Source organism: Panthera pardus, unplaced genomic scaffold (genome assembly GCF_024362965.1).
Source record: "Panthera pardus isolate Hobbes unplaced genomic scaffold, ASM2436296v1 HiC_scaffold_25, whole genome shotgun sequence".
NCBI lineage: Eukaryota > Metazoa > Chordata > Mammalia > Carnivora > Felidae > Panthera > Panthera pardus.
The window spans coordinates 66,359,291-66,384,711 of record NW_026526821.1 but is presented as its reverse complement, the minus strand read 5'-3'; the positions used below and the strand labels follow the sequence as shown (position 1 = coordinate 66,384,711).

The window sequence follows — 25,421 nt, the reverse complement described above, 5'->3', positions numbered from 1 at the left end:
CTTGTATTTCTGTCCCTCCATCAATTTACTTCCACCCAGATCCCACTAAACATTTGCAACAGAATATACTAACCACTAAAATACACTAACTAATCACCATAATAGAAAGCAAACAGTGTTGGTGAGGATGCAAAGAAGTTTTCTTCTGAATCCTATGACTGGAACTATAAATGAGTACTACCTTCTTGGAAAAGTAATTTGTCAATATAGAATTGCTTGCTGTTAAAAAGGCAGACCAGAGGACTTCTTCCTGTAGGTTACAGGAAGCAATTAACGTGTTCTGAAGGGGAAGAAATGACATGATCAAATGAGATGAGCTAGAAAAGATAACTATGGTTTCATTGAGGAGGAAGCACAGAGCAGGGGAGGAAAAATAGCAAATGTGAAAATTTTAAGAAGTATATTAAACAGAAACAGATGATTAATTGGATACAGGAAGAGGGAAAAGTTATGCACCTCAGCATGAGTGCTGTTACAATAAAATTTATCAATAAAATCATCTGGATACTTATAGGAGCTGCTTTAAGCACTATCAGAAATTTGCCCTAAATGCACAATATTATTTAGATTTTGCCTCAACTTTTTAATTTTAAAAGATACAAGGGGGCACATGGGTGGCTCAGTTGGTTAACTGTCTGACGCTGGCTCAGGTCATGATCTCATGGTTTGTGAGTTCAAGCCCCATGTTAGGCTCTATGCAGACAGCTCAGAGCCTGGAGCCTGTTTCAGATTCTTTGTCTCCCTCTCTTCTCTCTCTCTGCCCGTCCCCTGACCATGCTCTGTCTCTCCCTCTCCCTTTCTCTCAAAACTTAAACATTAAAAAAAAAAAAAAAAAAAAAAAAAAAAAAAAAAAAAGATACAAGGAAGAAGGGAAGACAAGTATATTTTTCAAATAACTATTTCTTACAGGAGAAAGATGATTTAGAGTAGAGCTTCTATCACTCAAGTCAGCTTTGTAGACTGTTGCTGCCCTCTGCTGTCTCAGAATTTACTGTTATTTTTTTTTTTAGGTATAACATTAATATAACTTTAAACCTAGACTTAATCAAAAACAAAAACATCACAAGGTGATAGGAGAACATACTCAATTTCTAGCAATATACTCACATACTTAAAAAAATTTTTTTTTAAGTCATGATTCTGCTTTTAAAAATAGTGAATTTGGTTCATTTTCCTCCTAAGTTGGCCTCAGTTTTGGCTCTCTCCATGAAATCAGTAAACTAGGAGCTATGTTAAACTCATCAAAATGTCATTCTGTTATTTTGTTTTGTAAGATTTTATTTTTAAGCAATCTCTATACCCAACAATGGGCTCAAACCATAACCCCAAGATCAATAGTTGCATGCTCCACCGACTGACCCAACCAGGCACCTCCATTCTGTTGGGGGTTTTTTTTAGAGAAAACTCAGATTAGTTAGGTTCCTAATGACTAGGGCACACCTGGAGTATCCAATATTCCATGTTACAGAAAGAAAAGAACGTGGCCCTTGGTACCACAATATCTGGAACAGTCTTCCTCCCCTAATATTCTCTAGGCTAGGTGACTTAAATACCTTAAAGCAGACATCAGTTGCCAAAGTGGATAATGTGAAGCATTTGATTTAGATAATGTTACGATCTCTCAAAGGTCTATATAACTTAAGTGTAACCCCCAAAAAGTAGGAAATTACTGACCTGTTGCAAAACTCTCCTTGAGTACATTAAGCCCCATATATGCAGGAGGAAGAGAGCCAAGCTACTCTCAAGACCAATTTCTAACTTCTGTGCTTATCCCAGGCAATGAAAAAGATTCACCAAAGAATGGGCACAAGAGTATTTCTTACCCTTTCTCTTGGAGGGGGAGGAATAGTTTATATATGTTTTTGAATAGCTGATGAAAATTACAGATCTTTTCCCAGAAAAGACACATACACAAAATCTTGTATGAAATGTCAAAACACTTCTAAGAATTCATTCAAAACTCCCAGCTTTAAAGTTCCTGGTATTGAACAGAAAAAGTGCCAAAAACTGAACTGGGGTGGGGGGAGTCTTAAGGGAAAGGCAAAACATAGAAGGATCCAGCAATTCTACTGCTGGGTATATATCCAAAAGTAACAAAATCATTATCTGAAAGAGATATCTGCACTTCCTTGTTCACTGCAGTAGACTTACAACTAACAAGATACAGAAATAATCTAAGGGTCTACTGATGGATAAATGGATAAAGAATGGGGCACCTGTGTGGCTCAGTCGGTTAAGCATCTGACCAGCTCAGGTCATGATCTCACCATGTGTGAGTTCTAGCTCCGGGTCAGGCTCTGTGCTGACAGCTCAGAGCCTTAGAGTCTGCTTCAAATTCTGTGTTTCCCTCTCTCTCTGCCCCTCCCCCACTCAAGTTCTGTCTCTGTCTCTCAAAAATGGATAAACGTTAAAAATAATTTTTTTAATGGATAAAGAAAATGTGGTGTATATATACAATGGACTATTACTCAGCCATTAAAAAAAAAAAAGGAAATACTGGGGTGCCTGGGTGGCTCAGTTGGTTAAGTGACCAACTCTTGATTTCAGCTCAGGTCATGATCTCAGTTCATGAGTTCGAGCCCCACACTGGGCTCCATGCTGACAGAGCCTGCTTGGGATTCTCTCTTTCCCCTTCTCTCTCTGCCCTACCCTGCTCTCTCTCAAAATAAATAAAAATACTTTTAAAATGTTTAAAATTTTTTTTTAAATAAAAGAAAATAAAAGAAATCCTGCCACTTGTGATAACATGGTGGGCACTCTGCCTGAAGTAAGTCAGGCAGAGAAAGTCAAATACTGTATGATCTCACTTACATGTGGAATCTAATTAAAACTGAACTCAGAAACAGAAAATAGTGGGCATCTGACTCTTGGTTGCAGCTTAGGTCATGATCTCTTGTTTGTGAGATCAAGCCCTGCGTCGGGCTCTGCACTGACAGCACAGAACCTGCTTGGGATTCTCTTTCTCCCTCTCTCTCTGCAACCCCCCCCCCCACTCTCTCTCAAAATAAACTTTGAAAAAAAAAAGAAAAAAAGAGGGGCATCTAAGTGGCTTCGTCAGTTAAGCATCCGACTTCAGCTCAGGTTATGATCTCACGGTTCATGAGTTCAAGCTCTGCATCAGACAGATCCTCTGTCTGCCCCCACTTTATGCCCCTCCCCCACTCGTGTGCGCTCTCTCTCAAAAATAAACATTTAAAAAGGAAAGAAAGAAAGAGGGGTGCCTGGGTGTCTCAATCAGTTAAGCGTCCAACTTCGGCTCAGGTCATGATCTCACAGCTCGTGGGTTTGAGCCCTGTGTCAGGCTCTGTGCTGACAGCTCAGAGCCTGGAGCCTACTTCAGATTCTGTGTCTCCCTCTCTCTCTGCCCCTTCACTGTTCACACTCTTTCTCTCCTTCAAAAATAAATAAATAAATAATAAAAATGAAAGAAAGAAAGAAAGAAAGAAAGAAAGAAAGAAAGAAAGAAAGAAAGAAAAGAAAAGAAAAGAAAAGAGAAAAAAGAATGGTGGTTGCCAGCAGCTGGGGTGGGGAAAAGGGGGAAGGGGGTCTAAAGGTACAAACTTCCAGTTATAAGATTTAAGTTCTGGAGATGTAAGTACAGCATGGTGACTTACAGTTAAAAATACTGTACTGTATATTTGAAAGCTGCTAAGAGATTAGATCTTAAAAGTTCTCATTGCAAGAAAAGAATTGTAACTATGTGAGGTGACAGATATTAACTAAACTTACTGTGGTAACTACTTTCCAATACGTACGTATATCAAATCATTATGTTGCACACCTAAGCCTATACAGTGTTATGTGTCAGTTACAGTTCAATAAAACTAGAAGGAAAAAAATTGTCAAACTCAGCATTTAAAGCTGGTGTGATAAGGACTGGACTGTGCTGGCTGGATTTAGCAATAGTAAGTAACTTAGCAAATGCCATTTCAGTGCTGTGGTCAGGGCTGAAAGGCAGCTGAGCAAATGGAAGATGGAAATGTAGGCTTTCAGAATCTTGACTAGGAATGGAAAGCAAAAAAGAAGTGTAGGTACAAGAAGAGTACAGGAATAAGGATTTTTTTTATTTTTATTTTTTTTTACTATGAGAAGGAAAAGATGTAAGGTTCAAAATAACTATAAGTGGTTAAGAGTGAATTAACTGTTTACAGAGCCTACCCCCATGATAATCTGATTATCATAGCCCTAATACTGGTCAATCCCCTTGTGCTTCCAATGGACCCTATTGGAATGGGGCCAGAGAATATGGAATCAGAAAAGCACAGCACTATAAAAGATATTCTTTTAGTAGACGAGGAAACTGAAGCACAGGGAAGGTAAATGGCTGCCTAAGCCACACTAAAGGAATGCAGAAACAGGAAAGATAAAGACCCATTTCCTTTAATTCCACGTTAGTGGAACAAAATGGAAGGGCATTTAAGTCTCATCAGTCTGCGGAGGAGCCTTGGCTTGAGTGGGAATACTTCTTCCACAGCGGTACTTTAAAATAAGCAGCACTTAGGTATCTTCTACACTTTAAGGGAAAAGGTCATCATGAAATTTAAATTAAATCTATGCTTATTTTATAGCTTGTCATCATAGAGTTGAATTTTTTAAGTCTGTCTGCAGAAAAAGCTTTCTCATAATACTGAATGGTTTAACAGTTCTAAGGGATGGTGATTTTTAACTCTAAAACTTAAAATGCTTTATGTATGAGACATATAACATCATAATCACTGAACTGTTGTAGAAATTTAGGATTCACTTAAAAGTTAAAAACTACACTTGTAAGAGCAAACTGATTTTATCCATACTATATCAGTATGTAAAACTCTGCTCACTTCATTCTGGTAACTTCACTGTGACATCAACTGTTAGAGATCATCAAAACTTTTTGTCTTAACTTGATTTTATAGGTGTGCTGGAAAGGTTCACTCCAGCAAGCCTGGAATTGCCTGAATGGTTTTCTTAAAGTTCCTTTAGGGCAATGTTTCCTGGTCAAGGCATCAAACATATCCTGTTGTTCTGTAATCATAGATCTGAGGAAATTCAAGATTGTTTGTTCAGCTTGTCAGCACTGTTTTTGATTGATGATTTGCAAGAGTCTCAATGAGGCCTCCTGGCACTGGAAGGTTCTGCTATACAGGCTAGTTATAGAACAGGAAAATGCCCACAAGATCAGGAAAATATACGAAAAGTCCAGCAAGAGGCAACCTGGCTCTTGGCTTCAGCTCAGGTCATGATCTCAGTTTCATGAGTTTGAGCCCCACATATGGCTCTGCACTGACAGTGCGGAGTCTGCTTGAGATTCTCCCTCTCTCTCTGCCCCTCCCCCATTTGTACTCTCTCTCTCTCTCTCTCTCTCTCTCTCAGAATAAATAAACTTAAAAAAAAAAAAAAAAAAGTCTAGCAAGACTCCATTTTAAGCTCCCTAGCTCCAAGGTGTTCTGCACACATTGGTGGTTCCTAATGTGAGAGAAAAGTGCACCTCACCAAGGACCTTTGAAAAGGAAGGACAATAGGAGCCTACAACTGACCTCCCTGGACCCCTGCTGTGAAACTTTGGCTGTGATACATTATCCTTATGTTAGTGCTGCTGCTAGACTGCACCCCTTTCCTTCAATAAACTGTAGATCTGAAAGCAATGTCATTTTGGGCCCTTGAGTCTTCTATGGCAACTGAGCCCTGCTAGTCCAATAAACCCACTTACTCTGACATTCACTTGTAAAAAGCAAAAATTATAAGTTGTCTCATGATTCCGGACTTCTACAACATAGCTACAGGTCAATACAAACCTGTTATTAGAAAAACTTGAAGTGAGTTACCAGACCCAACTTTGTAAGGACAGTATATTTGCTAAGTATATTCAGAGTGAAGGAAAACAGTAACAAAATCATTGTTACCTTCATATTTTTCCAGAGCCCGAATAACATTAGGGAGTTGATTTATACCCTGATAGAGTCGGTAACAATCTTGTAAGTTTGCTGCCTGTCTTTGAAATTTCTTGGCAAGTCGGTTAAGATCTGGAAATCGACGAAGTAAATCCTCTTGTAAACTCTGCCTCAATTCTGCATCTTCTACAAAAGCTTCCACTAAATTTAGTCTGAAATAAATTACATTAGAATTAATGTTAAACATTTTGGCTTAAAATTAAAATCTGTCTACTACGTACATAAGAATCAACTAAATTAACTCAAAAATTCCACACAGGAAGCTTGAATCTATTCTGAAATGTAAACTTCCTAGGATGGAAAGCGCCATAATAGAAAATGTAAGCAGTTTCTGATTAGTTAATAACCAAATTAATGTTAAGTAGTAGTATCAGAAGATATAACACATACCCATTTCATTTGCCTTTCATCGAATTGCCATTTTTTAAGCAGAAGAATTTCATTATTGGGATATCGTTGTTACTGACACATCAGTGAACATGTAAACAATAATCTTCAATAAAACAGAATTACAATTCAAGAATGTTGCCAAATCCAATACTTATTCTATCAGAAGGTCTTATAAATTTTCAGAATGCATTCTAAAATTACCTTTTGACAGTACAAAGCCCCAAATTTCTAATTAAAAAGCAAGTAAGTTTATTGCTTCCCCAAATCAATAAATAAAATCTTGGTCTAAGAACTATAAAACATGCAGCTCATATTACTTTTGCAATTTATTGTAATCCGTGGCTTTCCACTTTCTTCCCTGTAACTCACAGCAAGAAATGTTTTTACATCATGATCCAGCATATGCATGCATAGATATCATAGGAGGCATAACATGCCACCTCAAAACATGCTACTTTAGTGTCCTTAAGGACTATTTTGAGCTGACGACAATTAAGAAGCAGAAAGAAAAGCTCTCTGCCTTCTCCCCATTTGCCTAAAAGCAGGACATAATTTACAGATGTCCTCTTTTCTCTCTTCACCAGACAGGACAAAAGTTAACCACAACTTTAGACCCTTATCAGCCTGGAAACGGTACCAGAGGAATCCACACACCAAATTTTACTTACTAGCCTTTATCTATCATTAGTTTCCCATCACTTCACCTTAGGAACTCAAAATTCTTCTCCTCTGTCTAGTCTCTTTGAAAATTTATTGTTCCTTTGCTAAGATGCTATATATGCCCAAGTTCTAATCAACCCCGAGTCACTCATCTGAGTGCTCCCGCGTATAAGCATAAATTTCAGTGTGTGTTTTTCTCTTGTTAATCTGTCTTTTGTCAGTCTATTTATAGGGTCTCTGCCAGAGAACCTAGAGGGTAGTAGGAAAAAAGAAATTTTCCTTACCTACAATATATAATTAAAATAGGTCTGGGATGCCTGGGTGGCTCAGTCAGTTAAGTGTCTGACTTTGGCTTAGGTCATGATCTCGTGGTTTGAGAGTTGGAGACCCACACTGGGCTCCGTGCTGACAGCTCAGAGCCTGGACCCTGGTTCAGATTGTCTCCCTGTCTCTGCTCCTCTGCTCGTGCGCTGTCTCTTCTCTCTCTCTCTCAAAAATAAACATTAAAATAAGCAAATAAATAAACAGGCATGCCTGGGTGGCTCAGTTGGTTAAGTGTCCAACTCTTGGTTGGCTCTTGGCTCAGGTCATGATCTCATGGTTTCGTAAGTTAGAGCTCCACATCAGGCTCTGTACTGATGGCAGGGAGCCTGATTGGGATTCTCTCTCTCTCTGCTCTTCTCCCACTCACACTGTCTCTGTCTCTCTCACAAATAAACAAACTATTAAAAATAAATACATAAAACAGGTTTCACAAACAATACTTACTCCTACTATATGTAATGGACTCTTATTTTTCTCTTATATTTAATTTGTCAAAAATACTAGTTTTCACCCAATGCACTAATTTCATAACCCACCACTGGGTCACAACGTGCAGTTTGAAAAACTATGTTGTAGAGGTTATTGCAACAACACATATTTCAGTATAGCCAAAAGGTAAATTTGAGTAATCAAAGGTAGAGAAGGAGCACCTGCCTGGCTCAGTCGGTAGAACATGCAACTCTTAATACCAGGGTGGTGAATTCAAGCCCCACATTCGATGTGGAGCCTACAAAAAAAGGTAAGGAAAATAGCCATGGGCATAACAGATGGTCCTAGGTGCAGAAGGCTATCAATGAGCAACCATTTTCCTTATATTTGTAAACTATATGAGCAGTAAATTAACCCTCAAATTACATAAGGACAGAGAAAGGAAACAAATCAGCTTTCTAAATTTCTTAAGTATTTACTTAACTCTCCATCAGCATTTATAATTCCTCTATCACCAAAATGCTCATCCAGCATATTATATGAGGGGAAAATTATGCTGCCCCCACAGTAATCACATGATGACCACATATATTTAAAGCAAGATTTCTGAACCTCAACAATACTGACATTTAAGCTAGACAATTCCTTGTTGTGAGAGGGCTCTTCTGAGCTCTTTATTTACTTTTTTTTTAAGTTTATTTATTTTTGAGACAGAGAGAGACAGAGCACGAACGGGGGAGGGGCAGAGAGAGAGGGAGACACAGAATCGGAAGCAGGCTCCAGGCTCTGAGCCATCAGCCCAGAGCCCGACGCGGGGCTCGAACTCACGGACCGCGAGATCGTGACCTGAGCCGAAGTCGGCCGCTTAACCGACTGAGCCACCCAGGCACCCCTCTTCTGAGCTCTTTAATAGCATCTCTGAGTTCTACACACTACACCCTCCAGTGATAACCCAAAATGTCTCCAGGCACTGCCACATGTTCCCTTGTGGGGAAAGTGCCCCAGGTTGAGAACCACTGGTTTAAGGAAACTTGAATAAAAGTTCACTTTTTAAAAGATGAAAATTAACAGAAAAATAACTAAAACTCTATAGAATGCCAAGATAATATCTAGGCAGCTGGCAGCAGATATACGTGCTTTGGCAAATGTCAAATTAGTGGGGGGAAAAATCTGCTACCAAGCCGGTATTATACTGTGTACTAGTCACTGGGGCTGTAAGTACTTACTACTCCAGAAAAGATTTCTATGGTTGTACTCTAAATTTAAAAGACAAACCAGAATTTGAACACAGTCAAGTCCCATAATCCAATGAAACAAACATGGGCCTTCCTACCTAAGCCTCTGGCTCTAACTGAGCATCTCCAAGGCTGGTCTAAGATCACCAGCATGGAAGTTACTTAGAGGTGGATAGTACAATATTCCTGGGGGTGGGACTCAGCTGTGAAATTTCTACGAGCTTCTTATGCACCAACAGTTTGATAAAGCCTCAGTCTTAACAATCACAAGAAATCTCTGAGTTCTCATGATAAAGCAGGGAAAGCAGTGTTAAGAGGGTGAGGAAAGGATAAAAGAAACCTGATGCTTGGCTGACCAACCCTTCATCTTTCTTTTTCTTTTGTTTTCCCAAGACTTTCGTATCCTTAGGCTACTCTCAGGTAAATGTTAAGAATCCACAGAGAAGATATTTCTGATTAAGAATCTTCCCATGCTGGGGCGCCTAGGTGGTTCAGTCGGTTAAGCGACAGACTTCGGCTCAGGTCATGATCTCACGGTTCATGAGTTCGAGCCCTGCATCAGGACTTTGTGCTGGCAATTTAGAGCCTGAAGCCTGCTTCAGATTCTGTGTCTCCCCCTCTCTCTCTGCCCCTCTCCTGCTCACTCACTCTCTCTCGAAAATCAACATTAAAAAAAAAAAAAAAAAAAGAGTTTTCCCATGCTTCTTCCCTATTCCAACTATTTTATCACTGTTTCCTCTCAAACTCACCAGGGAATGGGTCTTACGTCATCAACACCACTTTTTGGCCCATACCACCATCTTCCAGTAACCTGCCAAAATGACCAACACAAAGGGCAAGAGGGGCACCTGCTATGTTCTGTAGGCCTTTTAGAAAACAGAGACGGTCCTTTAGCCACATACATGCACATGTACAAGAGATGATAATGACACTGCAGACATCAAGGGAATGGCACTGTTCAAAAAGGAACGCCCCACAAATGGTACCATGGCAAAACTGGAAGAGTCTCCAGTGTCATCCAGCATGCTGTTAACAATGTTGTGAACAAACAGGGGCAAGATCCTTGCCAAGACAACTAGTGTACATATTGAGCATATTAAGCATTCAGCTTCCTGAAGCCTGTGAAATAAAATGATCAGAGGAAAAAAGGAAGCCAAGAGAAAGATACATGGGTCCAAATGAAGCACCAGCCTGCTGCACACAGAAAAGTTTGTAAGAACTAATGGAAAAGAGCCTGAACTGCTGGAACCCATTCCCTATGAATTCATGGTATGACGGAAGGAAGGAAGGAAGGAAGGAAGGAAGGAAGGAAGGAAGGAAGGAAGGAAGGAAAGACAGACCACCCTCTAGACTGTAAAAATGTTTCTCTTCATTGAGTATAAGTGCAGTATCCCCTCCTCCAAAGAAATATTTAAAGCAACCTTTGTGTCCTTAAAAAATAAGTAATTAACACTGTTTAAGAACATTAAATTTCAGTAAGAATATTGAGAAGTTGGAACAGTACAGGAATGAAACCACTTCTGAAACATATAGTACAAGGCAATACACACCACCCCCTCGGTTTCTGGCCCAGGTATCATTAAAAGCCCAATAAATTACTAGTTTCACAAGTCTGTTCAGTACACCATTTCAGAAATAATTACAGTGTCAGTTTATGTTCTGGCTAATAAAGTTTTTAAAAAGGACTGCTCTGCTAACTGTTTCTATGACAATGCCACTCTTAGAGAATCACAATTTTAGAAGCTCCAAAGTTACTGTTGGCATAACATAGTATACCTGTCAATCCTCAATAAAATTACTCAGCTATACACAATTTGACACATTAATTTGCAAACTGACTGGAATAAAGACAATTTTTTAGGGTAAAATTCGGACAGAATAAATCATGAAATTAATCATGAAATGTTTTCGTATGTTAAAATCCACATTCTGTCCTTTCTTTAAAACTAGCATTTCTGATCTTTCGTTGTAAAAATAGTTGACTAGAATTTCACGACAGCATATTTATATGGCTGAGAACAAATTTGGTATGGTTAAATGCAGCGAGAGCCACTCATCTGATGCATATTCTGGTAGGCCTGAGAAGATTAAAAAAGAAAGAGTATGGCAAGATATAAAGAGAGGAAATGCTTTTAAGGAATATTCAATCTAGTGGAGAAGGACATGCTCCATCTTACAGTTAGTGCTGAGTAACAACTGAGATACAAAATGCAATGCAATGTGATGCAGATAAGTAACTAAGGATTCCTAGGGGAGCTAGGAAACTTCACTTTGGGGTATTTCATTTGCCTGTATTTTGAACAGTTGGGATTTACAGAGCTAAGACTTGGGGGAGACGACTTGGGATGGGAGGCCACAGCAGAAACTTGAAGGAAGAAAAGTACAGGATGCACTGGAAAACTGAAGCAGAGAAGAAATAGGAAAAAACTATGTCCAGAGGTAAAATGAAAAGGTTGGCTTTGGAAAGGAAAAAGCACTATCTCTTCTTTTAAGAGCCATGGAGTAAAGACTGAAAATACAGATATATTTTGAGATTACAAGGATTAAGGAGGAGATCATCTGTTCAGAGGCAGAAGGCAGCTGAAGGCTTTCAAGGAAAGTAAAAAATTGGGGGTTGGTCACTGTAACTTGTCATGTAGTAAAATAAGAGGACACATGCTCCAGGCCTGGGCCAGAGAACAACGCAAAATGCTGCAGGACCCTGGGCCAGGTGGACCATGGATGGCATAGAAGTGACCTTGGAACTTGGAACTTGGACCTGTTTCCTTCAAGGAAACAGTGAAGAATCCATCCACTGTTGGGAGTCCTCTGCACAGGTTCACAAGGACTTAATCTGGGCTGCCATGGGACCCTGTCTGATGAGCATGCTGGGGTGCTATCTATTTTAGCCCAACAAGTAGCGAGCTAACCTCAGACCCCACTGATACTCCTGTGGAGCGTCTAGAATCAGATAATGGGAACATTATGATCCAAAAACAGGACAGAATCACAGTGACAATCACAAAATGGCCTCTTGACATCTCACGTCAGTTCTCCAGCAGACTGTCATAGAGGCTCGATTCTACCTGCGTTAATGATCTTGTAGAACTATTCAAGTTCCAGTAGTTAGACCATTTATTTGGTGTGCATTAGGTACTTTTCTATTAATTTTAGAATTTTAAGCTGCTTTTTGACACTCAATGGACTGACTTATCAAGATATTAGTAAGAAAGGATCATGTTTTGAAGCAGGAAGTCCAAGTCACTTTGTACACAGAATTTTGATATGTTTAATAAATCTGGTCAGAGGAGGAAAAAAAGTAAGAATTGAGTAGCAATGAAAGCCAGCAACTCTTAATTGAGAAAGACAGCTAAGGAGAGAGGCCAGCATGACAAAGGGCCAATGGAACACAAGAAATTCTATGGTGCCTTTGAAAGCACTGGAAAGGCAGTGCCTTTGTGGTGCAGACTGAATTGGAGGCAAATGAACTTCAAAGGGCTAGGCAGATCAGCTCAGAGCAGAATAAAGCCTTGCCACTAAACCTGATTTAGAAGCAAAGAAAATAATGGTGGGAAAGCAATGGAATGTAAGCCCTCCGGCTCTTCCTTAGAGGTTAGAGCAATGCTTCACCGTTATAATGAAACTACACTCACTGTATGACCTCCAAACCACTGTTTCCACAAAATATGGACTATTAACTAGTTTGCCCTGGCACAAAAATATAACCTGGAAAGAAGTCTAGGGACCTTAGGAGTACACTGCCTCAAAAAGCATGATATACTATCACCTAAGCATCACCACGGCTTATCTAAATTTACAGGACCAATACTTTTATTCAGAGACTTAGGTTTCTAATAAGACTGTTACATTAATCATACTAAATTTTACATAAAAAGAAGTAATTCAATTTTAAATTAGAAGGCAGTAAGAATACCAGATTTAATATAAACAAAATTTTTCACCAGCAATTTAATTTTTTTTAAGTTTATTTGAGAGAGAGAGAGAAAGCACAAGCAGGGGAGGAGTAAAGAGGGGGAGAGAGAGAATCCCAAGCAGGCTCTGCACCATCAGTGTGGAGCCCAATGCAGGCCTGGAATTCACCAACCTTGAGATCATGATGTGAACCAAAACCAAGAGTCAGACGCTTAACGGACTGAGCCACCCAAGGCTCCCCCATCAGCAATTTCTTAGGAGTGAACTATTTCATATGCTCACTATCATGTATTCAATGTTCTTTAGAGAATTCTAACTTGAAAACTACCAAGACTTCATATGAATCTATGGAAAGACAAAAACCAAAAACCTAGAAGATTAAAACAACAGTCCTAGTATATGAGCAAAAGTGAGGACTTTGGGACATATCAGAAAACAAGTGATGGGACACCTGGGTGGCTCAGTCAGTTAAGCATCTGAACTTTTGATCTTGGCTCAGGTCATGATCTCACAGTTCTTGAGATCAAGCCCTGGGTCAGGCTCTGCACTGATAGTGCAGAGCCTGCTTAGGATTCTCTCTCCTCTCTCTCTGCCTTTCCCTTGTACACGTGCATGCCCTCTCTCTCTCAAAATAAACTTAAAAAAAAAAAAGAAAACAAGTGGAAAAAATAGTAATATGAATAGTTCTTTTTTTAATTCAAGTATTTTTAATTTATGTACAAAGAGCTAGCTAGCACTAGGGTAGGTATCCTGAACATCTGCAGTAAGATGGGTACCTTGGATGATGCACTCAAGGAAGTTCACTTAACCCAACTTAATGAAGCCAGTATCCTTTACATACTGATGGAAACACTACTGGCACATATTGAAGCCGTATTTCTGGACTGGACCAGGCAGGTTTATGCAAATGTGGCAAGGAGAATCCTGGCTGAATTTTTTCTATATATACACTTCTGTGTTTTTTTTAAAGTAAATTCTGTCCACAATGTGGGGCTAGTACTCACTACTCTGAGATCAAGAGTTGAACACTCTACCAACTGAGCCAGCTAGGCATCCCTGGCCAATTTTTTTTTAGACAACTCCAGTAGAATGACCCTTCTTGCTCTCTCAGAAGCAACAAGGCAAAAGATGGCAGTTATTATAATTCCTAATTTGTTAGATAAAGTACAAAAAAGAAGAAACACCTAGATACTCACTCCTAAAAGGTAATAACTTATCATTCTCACTGGAGATAAAAAGTATTTAAGCCATTAGCTAAAAATAAGCAGCATTTGTAGTCTCTGTGCAAGTAGGTTTTAATGAATGGAAACATGAGCATGACAACATATAAAGCAATTCCATGGATTTAATTTAAATAAAAGCCAAAATAATATGTTTCCTTTCTGGTGTTAAAATCCAATTTGGATCAAATTAAATACCATTGATAGAAGCAATAAATACAGTATAGCAATTAAGTGCAAGGGCTCTGGAGTCAGGCCAGCCTGGCTTTAAAACCAATCCCACCACATCAGAGCTGATGAATAGCAGATGCTTAGCAAAGTGCCAGACACAAAGTAGATACCAGTCTTATCATCCTCCTTCTCCTAAGAGCTTGGTAATAACCTAAAAGTAATCCCATTTTCATCATTATTCCTGAACCTATCAACTGGGCTACTGTCCTTGATAAGATGTATGCACCAAACTCAGATCCTATCACATCTGTCCTCTAATGAAAAAAGAAAAATGAAAACTTTTCCTTCCTTAACAGAATTCACCCAACAGCAACAAAATTTAAAAAAAAAATTTAACGTTTATTTATTTTCGAGAGACAGAACATGAGCAGGGGAGGGGCAGGGAGAGAAGGAGACACAGAATCCAAAGCAGGCTCCAGGCTCTGACCTATCAGCAGAGCCCAATGCAGAGCTCAAACCCAATAACCCCGAGATCATAATCCGAGCCACAGTCAGACACTCAATGAACTGAGCCACCCAGGTGTCCCTAAAATGAACTCTCGGGGCACCTGGCTGGCTCAATCAGTAGAGCATGCATCTCTTGATCTCAGGGTCATGAGTTCAAGCCCCATGCTGGGGGTAGAGTTTATTAAAAAATAAAATAGGGGCGCCTGGGTGGCTCAGTTGGTTAGGCGGCCGACTTCGGCTCAGGTCACGATCTCGCGATCCGTTCGAGCCCCGCGTCAGGCTCTGGGCTGATGGCTCAGAGCCTGGAGCCTGCTTCCAATTCTGTGTCTCCCTCTCTCTCTGCCCCTCCCCCGTTCATGCTCTGTCTCTCTCTGTCTCAAAAATAAATAAAACGTTAAAAAAAAATGTTTTTTTAAAATAAAAAAAAATAAAATAAAATAAAATAAAATAAAATGTATTTAAAAAAGAAAATTAAATAAACTCTTCATTTACAGACTTCCACTACTTACTCTTTTGTGAATCATCCCATAACAATGTTGACAGTAAGAAACAGAAAACTTGATTTGACTGTTACCCTGAAGAGATCAATCCTACATGCTCAGAGAAGGGGGCAATGAATTCGCCCTGAGAACCCTGAAGGTGTAAACTAGGAAGCCAGAGGTATCACAGCAGATAGAACTGAGAAAGGGAGATAAAACAAGGGGACTGTCCAAATAAGAACCTGTATAACGAGTATAACTTTCTCCTCCTAATCTGTGAATTTCAGCATTTGGTCTTGAAAACCAAGGGCTTTTACGCTTGCTGGCAAACAAAAAATTTCTCACCAAGATGAAAAGGAGAAAATAATTCTTCTCACCTTACAGGTGCAGAAAAATAGATAATATTCTGACTCATAAAGGCATCCTTGCAAATCCTATTTCTAATTAATAAGCTTTATAGACTACCAGATTTTGGAAATTATTGCTATGTGCTGTGAAGAAACCTTTATCCTCTAAAAAAATCTAATTTTCATATCTTCTAAAGTAATTTGTTACTGTGGTAAATAATATAAAAATGACATCTCAGGTTTCAGAAGAGTCTTAACATACGTGCTCTAGTTGTTAAGCCAGAAGGGGACAAGTGTCACTTGCTCTGTTCACAGGAGACCAAGGTTAAAAATATAACCAATGACCTAGCGCTTCAGAGTTAAATTACCTAATTTTTCTAAAAAAAAAACAAAACAAAACACTAAAAGATGAGAGACAATAGCATAAAATTTTGCTTGTTTATAGAAAGACTCTCCATTAAATGATACTCAAAAGCTGATTAAGACTGATTGCTCTCAGAGCAACGATGGCAACTCACATACAGTACAGTAAGAAATGTGTCCCTTGAGCTGTCGAACATAGAGGCCCTGAGAAAGAGATCCCAGGGAATTGGGGGACAAGAGGAGGAGAATTACCACTGTGTAACCTTCTGTTTGAATCCTGAAACGTATACATGTTATTACTTATTCACAAATAATTAAAATTAAAAACTGTAAACCGCTTTAATTACTTGCAATTATCTAATCCTTCCTATTTCTTATTTTAAGTTACTAAATCCCACTCTTCTTCCCAGTAAACCTGACTTCAGAAAGTCACCATAGCATCTCAACTTCTGCATTTCCTTGTTTTTTGTTTGTCTGTTTTTTAAGCAGGCTCCATGCCCAGTGTGGGGCCTGAACTCACAACCCTGAAATCAAGAGTCACATGTTCTACCAACTGAACCAGCCAGGTACCCCTCAACTTTGGCATTTTCAATAAAATACCAGCACATCCACAAACCACTAACCTCCTGAGTTATTTTTATTGTAACGCTCTTTGAATCCACAGGATTAACACTCAGTTTGGTAATTATTTACAGGGTATCTTATACCGATCAACTATTTTATGTATGTCTGGCAATGTCCCAAATAGTCAAAAGATCATTATGCTTTTGTATATCATCAGCATTCAGTAGGTATTCAACAAATTCTTGAATGACTTGACATCGTAGCCATAAAAAAATTGAATCTTTTACCCATTCTGGCAGTGTCACTTAATTTGCCAAATGGAAAACATTAGGTACAAAGTAAGGCCATTAGAAATAACCTAATTATTGGGACATCTGGGTGGCCCAGTCAGTTGAGCATCCAGCTCTTGATTTCATCTCAAGTCATGATCCCAGGGTCATGGGATCAGCCCTGCCATCAGGCTCTGTGCTGTGTGGAGCCTGCTTGAGATTCTCTCCCTCCCTCTGCCAATTTCCCCTGCTGACTCTCTCTAAAAAAATAAAAATAAATGCATTAAAAAAAAGAACTTAATTATGGAGAAAGGTAAAATAAAGTACATCTTGTCAATAAAATATTGTGTACTTAGTAAAAACTAAAAATGTTGATTGAATGAGGGGTGTCTGGGTGGCTCAGTCAGTTAAGCAACCAAGTCTTGGTTTTGGCTCAGGTTGATCTCACAGTTCACAAGATATAGCCCAGTACTGTGCGATGCACTGACAGTATGAGCCTGCTTCGGATTCTCTCTCTGCCCCTCCCCCACTCACACTCTCTCCTCTCTCAGAGTAAATAAATAAACTTCAAAAAAAAAAAAATGTTGAATGAGAAGATAAAACAGCAACAGTAAAAAATGCTTATGAAAATTGACATATAAGTGGGAAAAATTGGGGCACATAACTATATTAAGATTTACAACTATGTTTAAAAAAAAAAGATTAATATAAGGGTGCATCATCTAAAACGACTCCATTTAGGGGTGCCTGGGTGGCTCAGTTGGTTAAGTATCTGACTTCAGCTCAGATCATGATCTCGCGGTTTGTGAGTTCGAGCCTCACGTCGGACTCTAGGCTGATAGCTCCAAGCCTGGAGCCTGCTTCAGATTCAGTGTTTCCCTCTCTCTCTAGCCCCGCCCCCCTCGTGCTCTGTCTCTCTCAAAAAATAAACATTTAAAAAAAAAAGTCATTTAAAATGTCTCCATTTATATAAAGTTCAAAAAACAGGCAAAACGAATTAATCTATGATGTTAGAAGGACAGTGATTACTTTGAAGTGAGGAGGGGTAGTAACTAGCAGGAGATTCCAGGAGAGTCACTAGGATGCTACTTATGTTGTTTCTTGATTTGACTGTTGTTACACTGATGTGTTCACTTTGTGAAAATCCACCAAGCTGCAACACTTAGCATTTATACTCTTATGTATACTTCTTTTAAAGTCTCATAACCCATATATAAAACAAAAGATAAAAATAAAATATACCCAAATGTTAATCATATTCAAGTAGCAGAATTATAGAACCTTTCATTTTTTTCAATTAAAGTGACTTTCTGAAATATATGTTTAGGTTGCCTTAAAACCCTTTCCAAAATAATTAAGAGGAAGTGCTTCCTATGTGCTACACCCCCATCAAAGCACTTTATATATACTAAATTATCCAATCTTCATAACAACCCTACAAAATAGGTGTGTCATTACTGTCATTTTAAAAGGGAAGAAACTGCAACACAGAGGTTGAGTAACTGTCCCAAGATAACACAGCTAATAAGTGCTAGAGACGTAACTTGCACCAAGGTACTCACGCTCCTAAGTTTATGTTCTGAAACATTATCCATCCATCTCTCTGATAAAACTTTACTTTTTTATAGTGAAAAAAAAATTATTAATAAAATCAGTTATCAAATCAATCTAAATCATTACTACTCTTATCACTATGTAGCTAGCTCTCTGTGCAGTCACATGCAAAAATACAGGAGCAAATTTGCATATTAGAGTAAATGGCATAATCCTATGGAGTAATTAGAAGTTACCCAAAGCGGGGCGCCTGGGTGGCGCAGTCGGTTAAGCGTCCGACTTCAGCCAGGTCACGATCTCGCGGTCCGTGAGTTCGAGCCCCGCGTCAGGCTCTGGGCTGATGGCTCGGAGCCTGGAGCCTGTTTCCGATTCTGTGTCTCCCTCTCTCTCTGCCCCTCCCCCATTCATGCTCTGTCTCTCTCTGTCCCAAAACTAAATAAAAAACGTTGGAAAAAAAAAAAAAAAAAGAAGTTACCCAAAGCTTACAGAAGTGTACATTAGTAATATACCTCTCTTCTATTCTGTTCTTATCCATGAGAGGCTGCTTAATCCACTGGTTAACCAGTCTTTGTCCTTGAGGGGTTTTGCATTTATTTAGCAATGCAGCCAGAGACTGAGAGCCAGTGGTATCTTCAACAGAACCCTAGTAAACAAAAAACAAAAAAGAATAGCATGCTCATTAGTGAAAACTTTACTGTGCTACGAAAAATAATTAAATAATTTTGGGAACAAGAACACTTATATTCTTCAGATATTAAATGAGAAATTTACACAGAAGTTCCTCTTCCTCAGCCGGCTTACTGTCAGGCTGGGTGTCAGTCTATACTACAGCACCTGAGTATTTTGAATCCACATGGTCAAAGTGGAGGCTTCAAGATGCCATCTCACATTTAGCCTATTTCCATTCTTTTATGATGTCCAAAGTGTGGTGACCCATTATGTCATCCTAACTCCTCTCTGGGGAACTGGGACTAATGGCCAGACCAAGCCCATTAAAGTCTTGAGTAAAGCAAACCAGTGATCAATTGCACATGAGAGGCCCCCAGTTGTGTGAAAGTGTAGCCTGTGTCTCATGGTGCTTTAGAATGTGTGCATGTGTGTATAAATGCATGATACATACTCATATGTATTGCTATGGCCATATGTTGAAGGCCAACATAATTGGTAGACAGAGTCCATTAGAGGAAATGAAACAGTTGTTTTGGTGGCTATTAAAGTAAGATGTGCTGGAGCGCCTGGGTGGCTCAGTCAGTTGGACATCTGACTCTGGGTTTCAGCTCAGGTCACGAGCTCATGGTTCGTGAGTTTGAGCCCCATATCAGGCTCTGCGCTGCCAGTGTAGAGCCTGTTTGGGATTCCCTCTCTCCTCCTCCCCGTTTGTGTATGTTCTCCCTCTCTCTCAAAATAAATAAACTTAATAAAAAGGTTTCTGGGGAGCGCCTGGGGGGCTCAGTCAGTTAAGCGTGCAACTCTTGGTTTAGGTTCAAGTCATGATCTCAGTTAGAACCCCACATCAGGCTCTGCACAGTGTGGAGCCTGCTTGGGATTCTCACCCCCCCAACCCCCGCCCCTATCCAATTCAAGCTCTCTTGCCTCTCTCTTTCAAAATAATCTTTAAAAAAAATTTTTTTTTAATTTATTTAAGTAAAATGTGTATAAAATAATTTTTTCTTAAAACATAAAGCTCCTCGGGGCGCCTGAGTGGCTCAGTCGGTTGGGCAACCGACTTCGGCTCAGGTCATGATCTCACAGTCCGTGAGTTCGAGCCCCACGTCGGGCTCTGTGCTGACAGCTCAGAGCCTGGAGCCTGTTTCAGATTCTGTGTCTCCCTCTCTCTCTGCCCCTCCCCTGTTCATGCTCTGTCTCTGTCTCAAAAATAAATAAAGGTAAAAAATTTAAAAAAAAATAAAAAAATAAAAAAATAAAAGCTCCTCTTCCTAAAATCAAACTTCCAACCTATTAATCTAGATTTTCTGCTGTGTATTTTCCCCCAAACCAAAATTACTTTGTAATTACTGTAGTTTTAGACATAAAACTTCCTAAAATTAATTTTTTAAGAACTGCTATTAATATAATCAAATTATTCATAAAGCCAGGACAAATACTATTTATATAGCTTGCACCTAGAAAAATATAGTAATTTAAAGCTGCATGTTTAAGTATAATATTTCAAAATATTTAAGTTCCTTAATAATATTCCTCAGCATAGAATAAAGGAAACATTTTTTAAGCATTAAGTTTTTTAAGACATGTTATTTTTTACCTGGAAAAGGTTAAGGGCTCTGACTGCTGCAATATCCAACCTCATGTACTGACTGAAGTCAAAAGTAGTCAGTTCAAACTGTCCAAAGTTTGAATCATCTGATAAGAGTTCTAAAAACTTGATTACTGCAGACAATGATGAAGCTGCAACCTAAGATTAAGAATTAAAAAAAAAAATTTTTAATTAAAGATTCTAGGGGTGCAGCTGGTTGAGTGTCCCAACTTCGGCTCAGGTTATGATCTCACAGTTTGTGGATTTGAGCCCCGCACCGGGCTCTGTGCTGACAGCTTAGAGCCTGGAGCCTGCTTTGGATTCTGTCTCCCTCACTCTCTAGAGTATATATAAAAACATATATAAACAAATCCTAGAGGTATTTAGAAAACAAATGGCAAAATGAAAATAAATTCTGAACACTATCATTTTCCTTTGTGTTCCTTCTCAATCCAAACCAAGAAAATCAGACAAAGTTTAAATAAATCTCTTAAGGTTAAAAAATTAGTTTTAGAAAGTGAAAATTTACTGTTAGAATAGTATTATTTATAATAGCCAAAAGTAGAAATGACTCAAATGCCTATCAAGAGTAAAATGAATGAAGTTTGGCATGTTCACCCCTATGGAATACTACACAACCAAAGATATAAGCACAATCAACCGTGACACATGACAATATGGGTAAAACTTACAAACAATACTGAACAAAAGAAACCAGGCACAAAAGAATATAAACCATATGATTCCACTAATGTAAACTACAAAAAAAGGCCAAACTAGTCTATGCTAGCAGAGGTAAGAACGATGGTTACCCTTGGGGTAATGACTGAAAGTAAGCCTAAAAAAGGTCTGAGGTCCTGATACTCTATTCTGCTTCACGGGTGCTGGTTATCTGGGGATCTGCAATTCATGAAAATTCAGTTATATACTTAGGATATATGCACTTTCCTACATGTATATTTAAATAATAAAAAATTTAAATAATCTGTTATTATTGTAACATAAGTAGTTCAGGACATCAAACCAACAGCCCAACGACAAATCCTACATATTAAAATATACTTGATACTAGACTTGTGAAATGTACCTGCTTTCCCTAACTGAAAACTGTCATCTACCTGTCCTTGACAAACTCCAGCACGGCACTTCCTGCAGTGTCATCAGGAAGTACAGATAAAAACTTTTTGTAGCCCTAAAAGCTTCTTCACATTTTCAAGAGGTAAGTTTCTAATACCAGTATTACTGCTCATACATACTGGCTTTTGATTATGTTACACACACAAGAAGTAAAAGAATTATGGAGTTTATAGGAATTAAACTATTACATGATAAGCAATAACCACAAAATCATGACAGTCATAACAGTCCCGGTTCATTCTAGTTTGAAATCTACTTTGGGAATTCTAAGTTTAACAGCTTGTCCTGTCTTTTTAAGTATACAACAGAATTTTCCATGTTACTTATCAGTGACTCACAAATATCCTGTCAAGAGTTTCCAATATTTTACCATAAAAATACATCTCAAGCCACACCGACCTCGAAAATTTGAACAAAGAAACACATCAACCACTGAAAATCCCATAAAAGTTATATTGTTCCCATATTCATTTCTACCACTACACATAATCTGCCAATTTTTTAGCCAAACTCTTTAAATGTAGTACTTATTATGCATTATGTGCTATATATATATATATACTTTCACTCTCATTCCTGATCTCCCCAACAATCCTTTAAGACCTATTATGTATTTAACAAATAATGAAACTGCCTCTCAGAAAGATAAAGTAATTGAGGCCTCTGGGTGGCTCAGTTGATTAGGCTTCAGCTCAGGTCATGATCTCATGGTTCATGGGTTTGAGCCACATGTCAGGATCTGTGCTGACAGCTCAGAGCCTGGAGCCTGCTTCCGATTCTGTGTCTCCCTCTCTCTCTGCCCCACTCCTGCTTATGTTCTGTCTCTGTCTCTCAAAAATGAATAAACATTTAAAAAATTTAAAAAAAAAGAAAGATGAAGTAATTTATTAAAGACTCTACAACTTATACATTATAAAGCTCTGAAAGGTCTTTTTCCCCCCTACAACCACTATGCTATCTCATCCACTTAAGTGACATTAATCAGGCTCTTTCCTGTGAAATCAATAAAACTCTTTCTTGCTCCAAGGATATATGTTGTGTAAATATAATGCAATTATATTTAAGGTTATGTTTCAGTTTTTCTAGTCATTTCCTCAAGTTTTTCAAAAGTTTAATCACAGTAAAAATAAGCTTAATTAATATCAGTAATTCACAGTTTACACTTTGGAGAGATATGAAAGAAGTAGCTTTCCAAAAGCCATGATTATAATTTAAGAGTAAATTCACATTATAATCCACATACCTGATTCTCCATTTCTGGCAAGACAGCACTATTCATCTGCTCTCCCTTTTTGCCTTTCAACAACCGGTTGAGGTCCTGATAAATATCTTTTGTAAAAAAGTCACCTCTTTTTCTTTCTGTGATCAGAATTCCTCCTCTCTGAATAACCTATTTTACAAAAAATAATTTAAATTACTTTGAGGAAAATAAAAAAAGAAATGAGAAAAAATCATATCACTGACAAGAATAGTAAGAACAACTTAAATTATTGACCCACATTAAGTTTCTACACAATGTGCAAGACACTGGGAAGACATACATACTAACACATATTTTTAAAATCTATAAACTAAGTTTTCATGTAATTTAAAAGTATGTTCATATAAAGGTTTTTAAAAATAGCACCCCCACCCCAAAAATAGTCCCAATAGTAAAAACCTCTTAACAGAATAATACTTGTGGAAAGTTGTTTAGATACTATCTGTGCTAACAATGCCCATTATATACTTCCTATTTCCCAAGCAGTTCTTAAGGTATCTGAAGCCCACAAAAAGAAAAGAATCCTTCAAGGACACAATATCCCTTAAATACCTAAATAAATCATATACTTACACAAACAGTATAATCAAACAGTATAATCAGAATTTTTTAAAAAGACTCAATGAAATAAGAGGCTAAAGGTCCCACTTAAACTATCTTAAACTGAAGATCTGCATCTTATTTATTTGATAAATCCATGCTAAATACAGTAATAAATTGGTTTTTTTAAGTGGACCTCAATCACCTCCCCTCACAACTGTGAAAGCATTCCTTTCATCAGCTGTGATCCCTTCAAGATGGCATTCTGTTACTCTTTCAGGGAGGGAGGGAGGGAGGGAGGAAGGGAGGGAGGGAAGGAGGGAAGGAGGGAGGGAGGGAGGAAGGATCTGAAGTAAAACAAGAAACAACTTGTTCTACAATCCTCTTAAATATACAAAGTTTCTGTGAAAGATAAACATCAAGATAATCCTCAATATAAAACATTACTGTAATTAAATACAAAAAAAATGACTTTTAAATTATTTTTTTCCTTAAATAAAATAGCATGTTAATTAGAACCTTTCCTAGGCTTAGGTTCTCCATCACTAGACTTGATTCCCTTACCTGTCTCAGCTTTCCCATGTCTCCAGCAGTCTCTCCTCCTGGTAAAACACATTCCTTTGGTCCAATCTGAATTAGAAGAGCCTCCAGATTGGAGAACTGATCGTTATCAGGGAACTCACAAAGTCCTAGCTTCCTCTGTATGGAGTCAACATACCCAACACCGACCTGTCTTTGGCCATCAACTGTAGATATTTTAACACCCACAACACCAATGGAAGCTGACATATCGTTGTTACCAAAGAGAATGTCTTCAAACTGAGAAAGATTACCTGGAGAAGCCTTAACAAAAATAAACAAAAATTTGAAGAATTGTTGAATGCACTTAAAAAATTTCATAGCAAACAAGAGTTACCCCCCAAAATTGTTCCTAACAATATATTCCAATTACTATTGGAAAAAAAAATTGCTTATAACAATATATTCCAATTACTATTACCTTATTTTCTATAAAGTATCCTCCCTAGTTTTCCAATTATTTTCAGGACACTTGGGCAAAAAAGATTTTCAGTTTGAAATCTGACAGCTGGAGGGGCGCCTAAGTCATTCAGTCAGTTAGGCATCCAACTCTTAATCTCTGCTCAGGTCTTAAGCTCAGGGTTTTGAGTTCAAGCCCCACATTGGGCTCTGCACCAGGTATGAAGCCTACTTGAAATTTGGCAGCTGGATTTATACACACACCAATAATTAAGATATCCAAATTGATAATCCTGTCAATTGTAAGCTTAAATTTCTACATCCTGCCAAAATGCCTACCTACTGGTGGCACATTGTATTTTCTCTGACTAGCTATACCACATAGGAGAGCAGTATTATTAGCTACAAATACTGACCTTGGAAAGTTAATTCTCTATCAATATATTTATCTGTAAAATGTAGAGACTGTTCTACATCAGTCATTTCAAAATAAAGGATCCTTGGCCTATTTTCAATATTTCAAAAAGATTAGAAATCTCTCTGTAGGACTGCACAAGTCAACTAAAGGGTCAAGTTTCTTCACTTTTGTGTCAAGCCAGTGGGTGACACTACATATTTCAACCTGATCAGAAGCTGATAGGAAACCGTTAACATGAGGCATTTTCTGAGACAACTGACCACCCATGGTATGAAACAGGAGAGTCACCAAGAGTCCAATGACCACGGTGACAACCAAACTTAAGCAACCAATAGCCATCAATAGTTCAATAGTTCTTTTTTTTTTTTTTTTAAACATTTATTCATTTTTGAGAGACAGAGAGCACGAGCAGAAGAGGGGCAGAGAGAAAGGGAGACACAGGATCTGAAGCAGGCTCCACGCTCTGAGCTGTCAGCACA

At 38.4% G+C, this 25,421-nt stretch overlaps 1 protein-coding gene across 2 annotated transcripts in view; it reads right to left on the bottom strand.

Moving 5' to 3' along the window:
• The window catches only part of MSH2 (mutS homolog 2), an 81,164-nt gene that overhangs the window by 41,528 nt on the left and 14,215 nt on the right, over positions 1 to 25,421 (bottom strand). The window contains exons 3-7 of one of the 2 annotated variants that reach the window (XM_019415390.2): positions 24,111 to 24,389; positions 22,989 to 23,135; positions 20,618 to 20,767; positions 18,864 to 18,997; positions 5,883 to 6,082 (exon numbers count right to left, since the gene is read on the bottom strand). In XM_019415390.2, the coding sequence (XP_019270935.2) occupies positions 5,883 to 6,082; positions 18,864 to 18,997; positions 20,618 to 20,767; positions 22,989 to 23,135; positions 24,111 to 24,389 (910 nt within the window). Of the gene's footprint in view, positions 1 to 5,882; positions 6,083 to 6,320; positions 6,432 to 18,863; positions 18,998 to 20,617; positions 20,768 to 22,988; positions 23,136 to 24,110; positions 24,390 to 25,421 lie in introns of those variants that run through there. The other variant, XM_053890670.1, reaches the window with a different exon arrangement.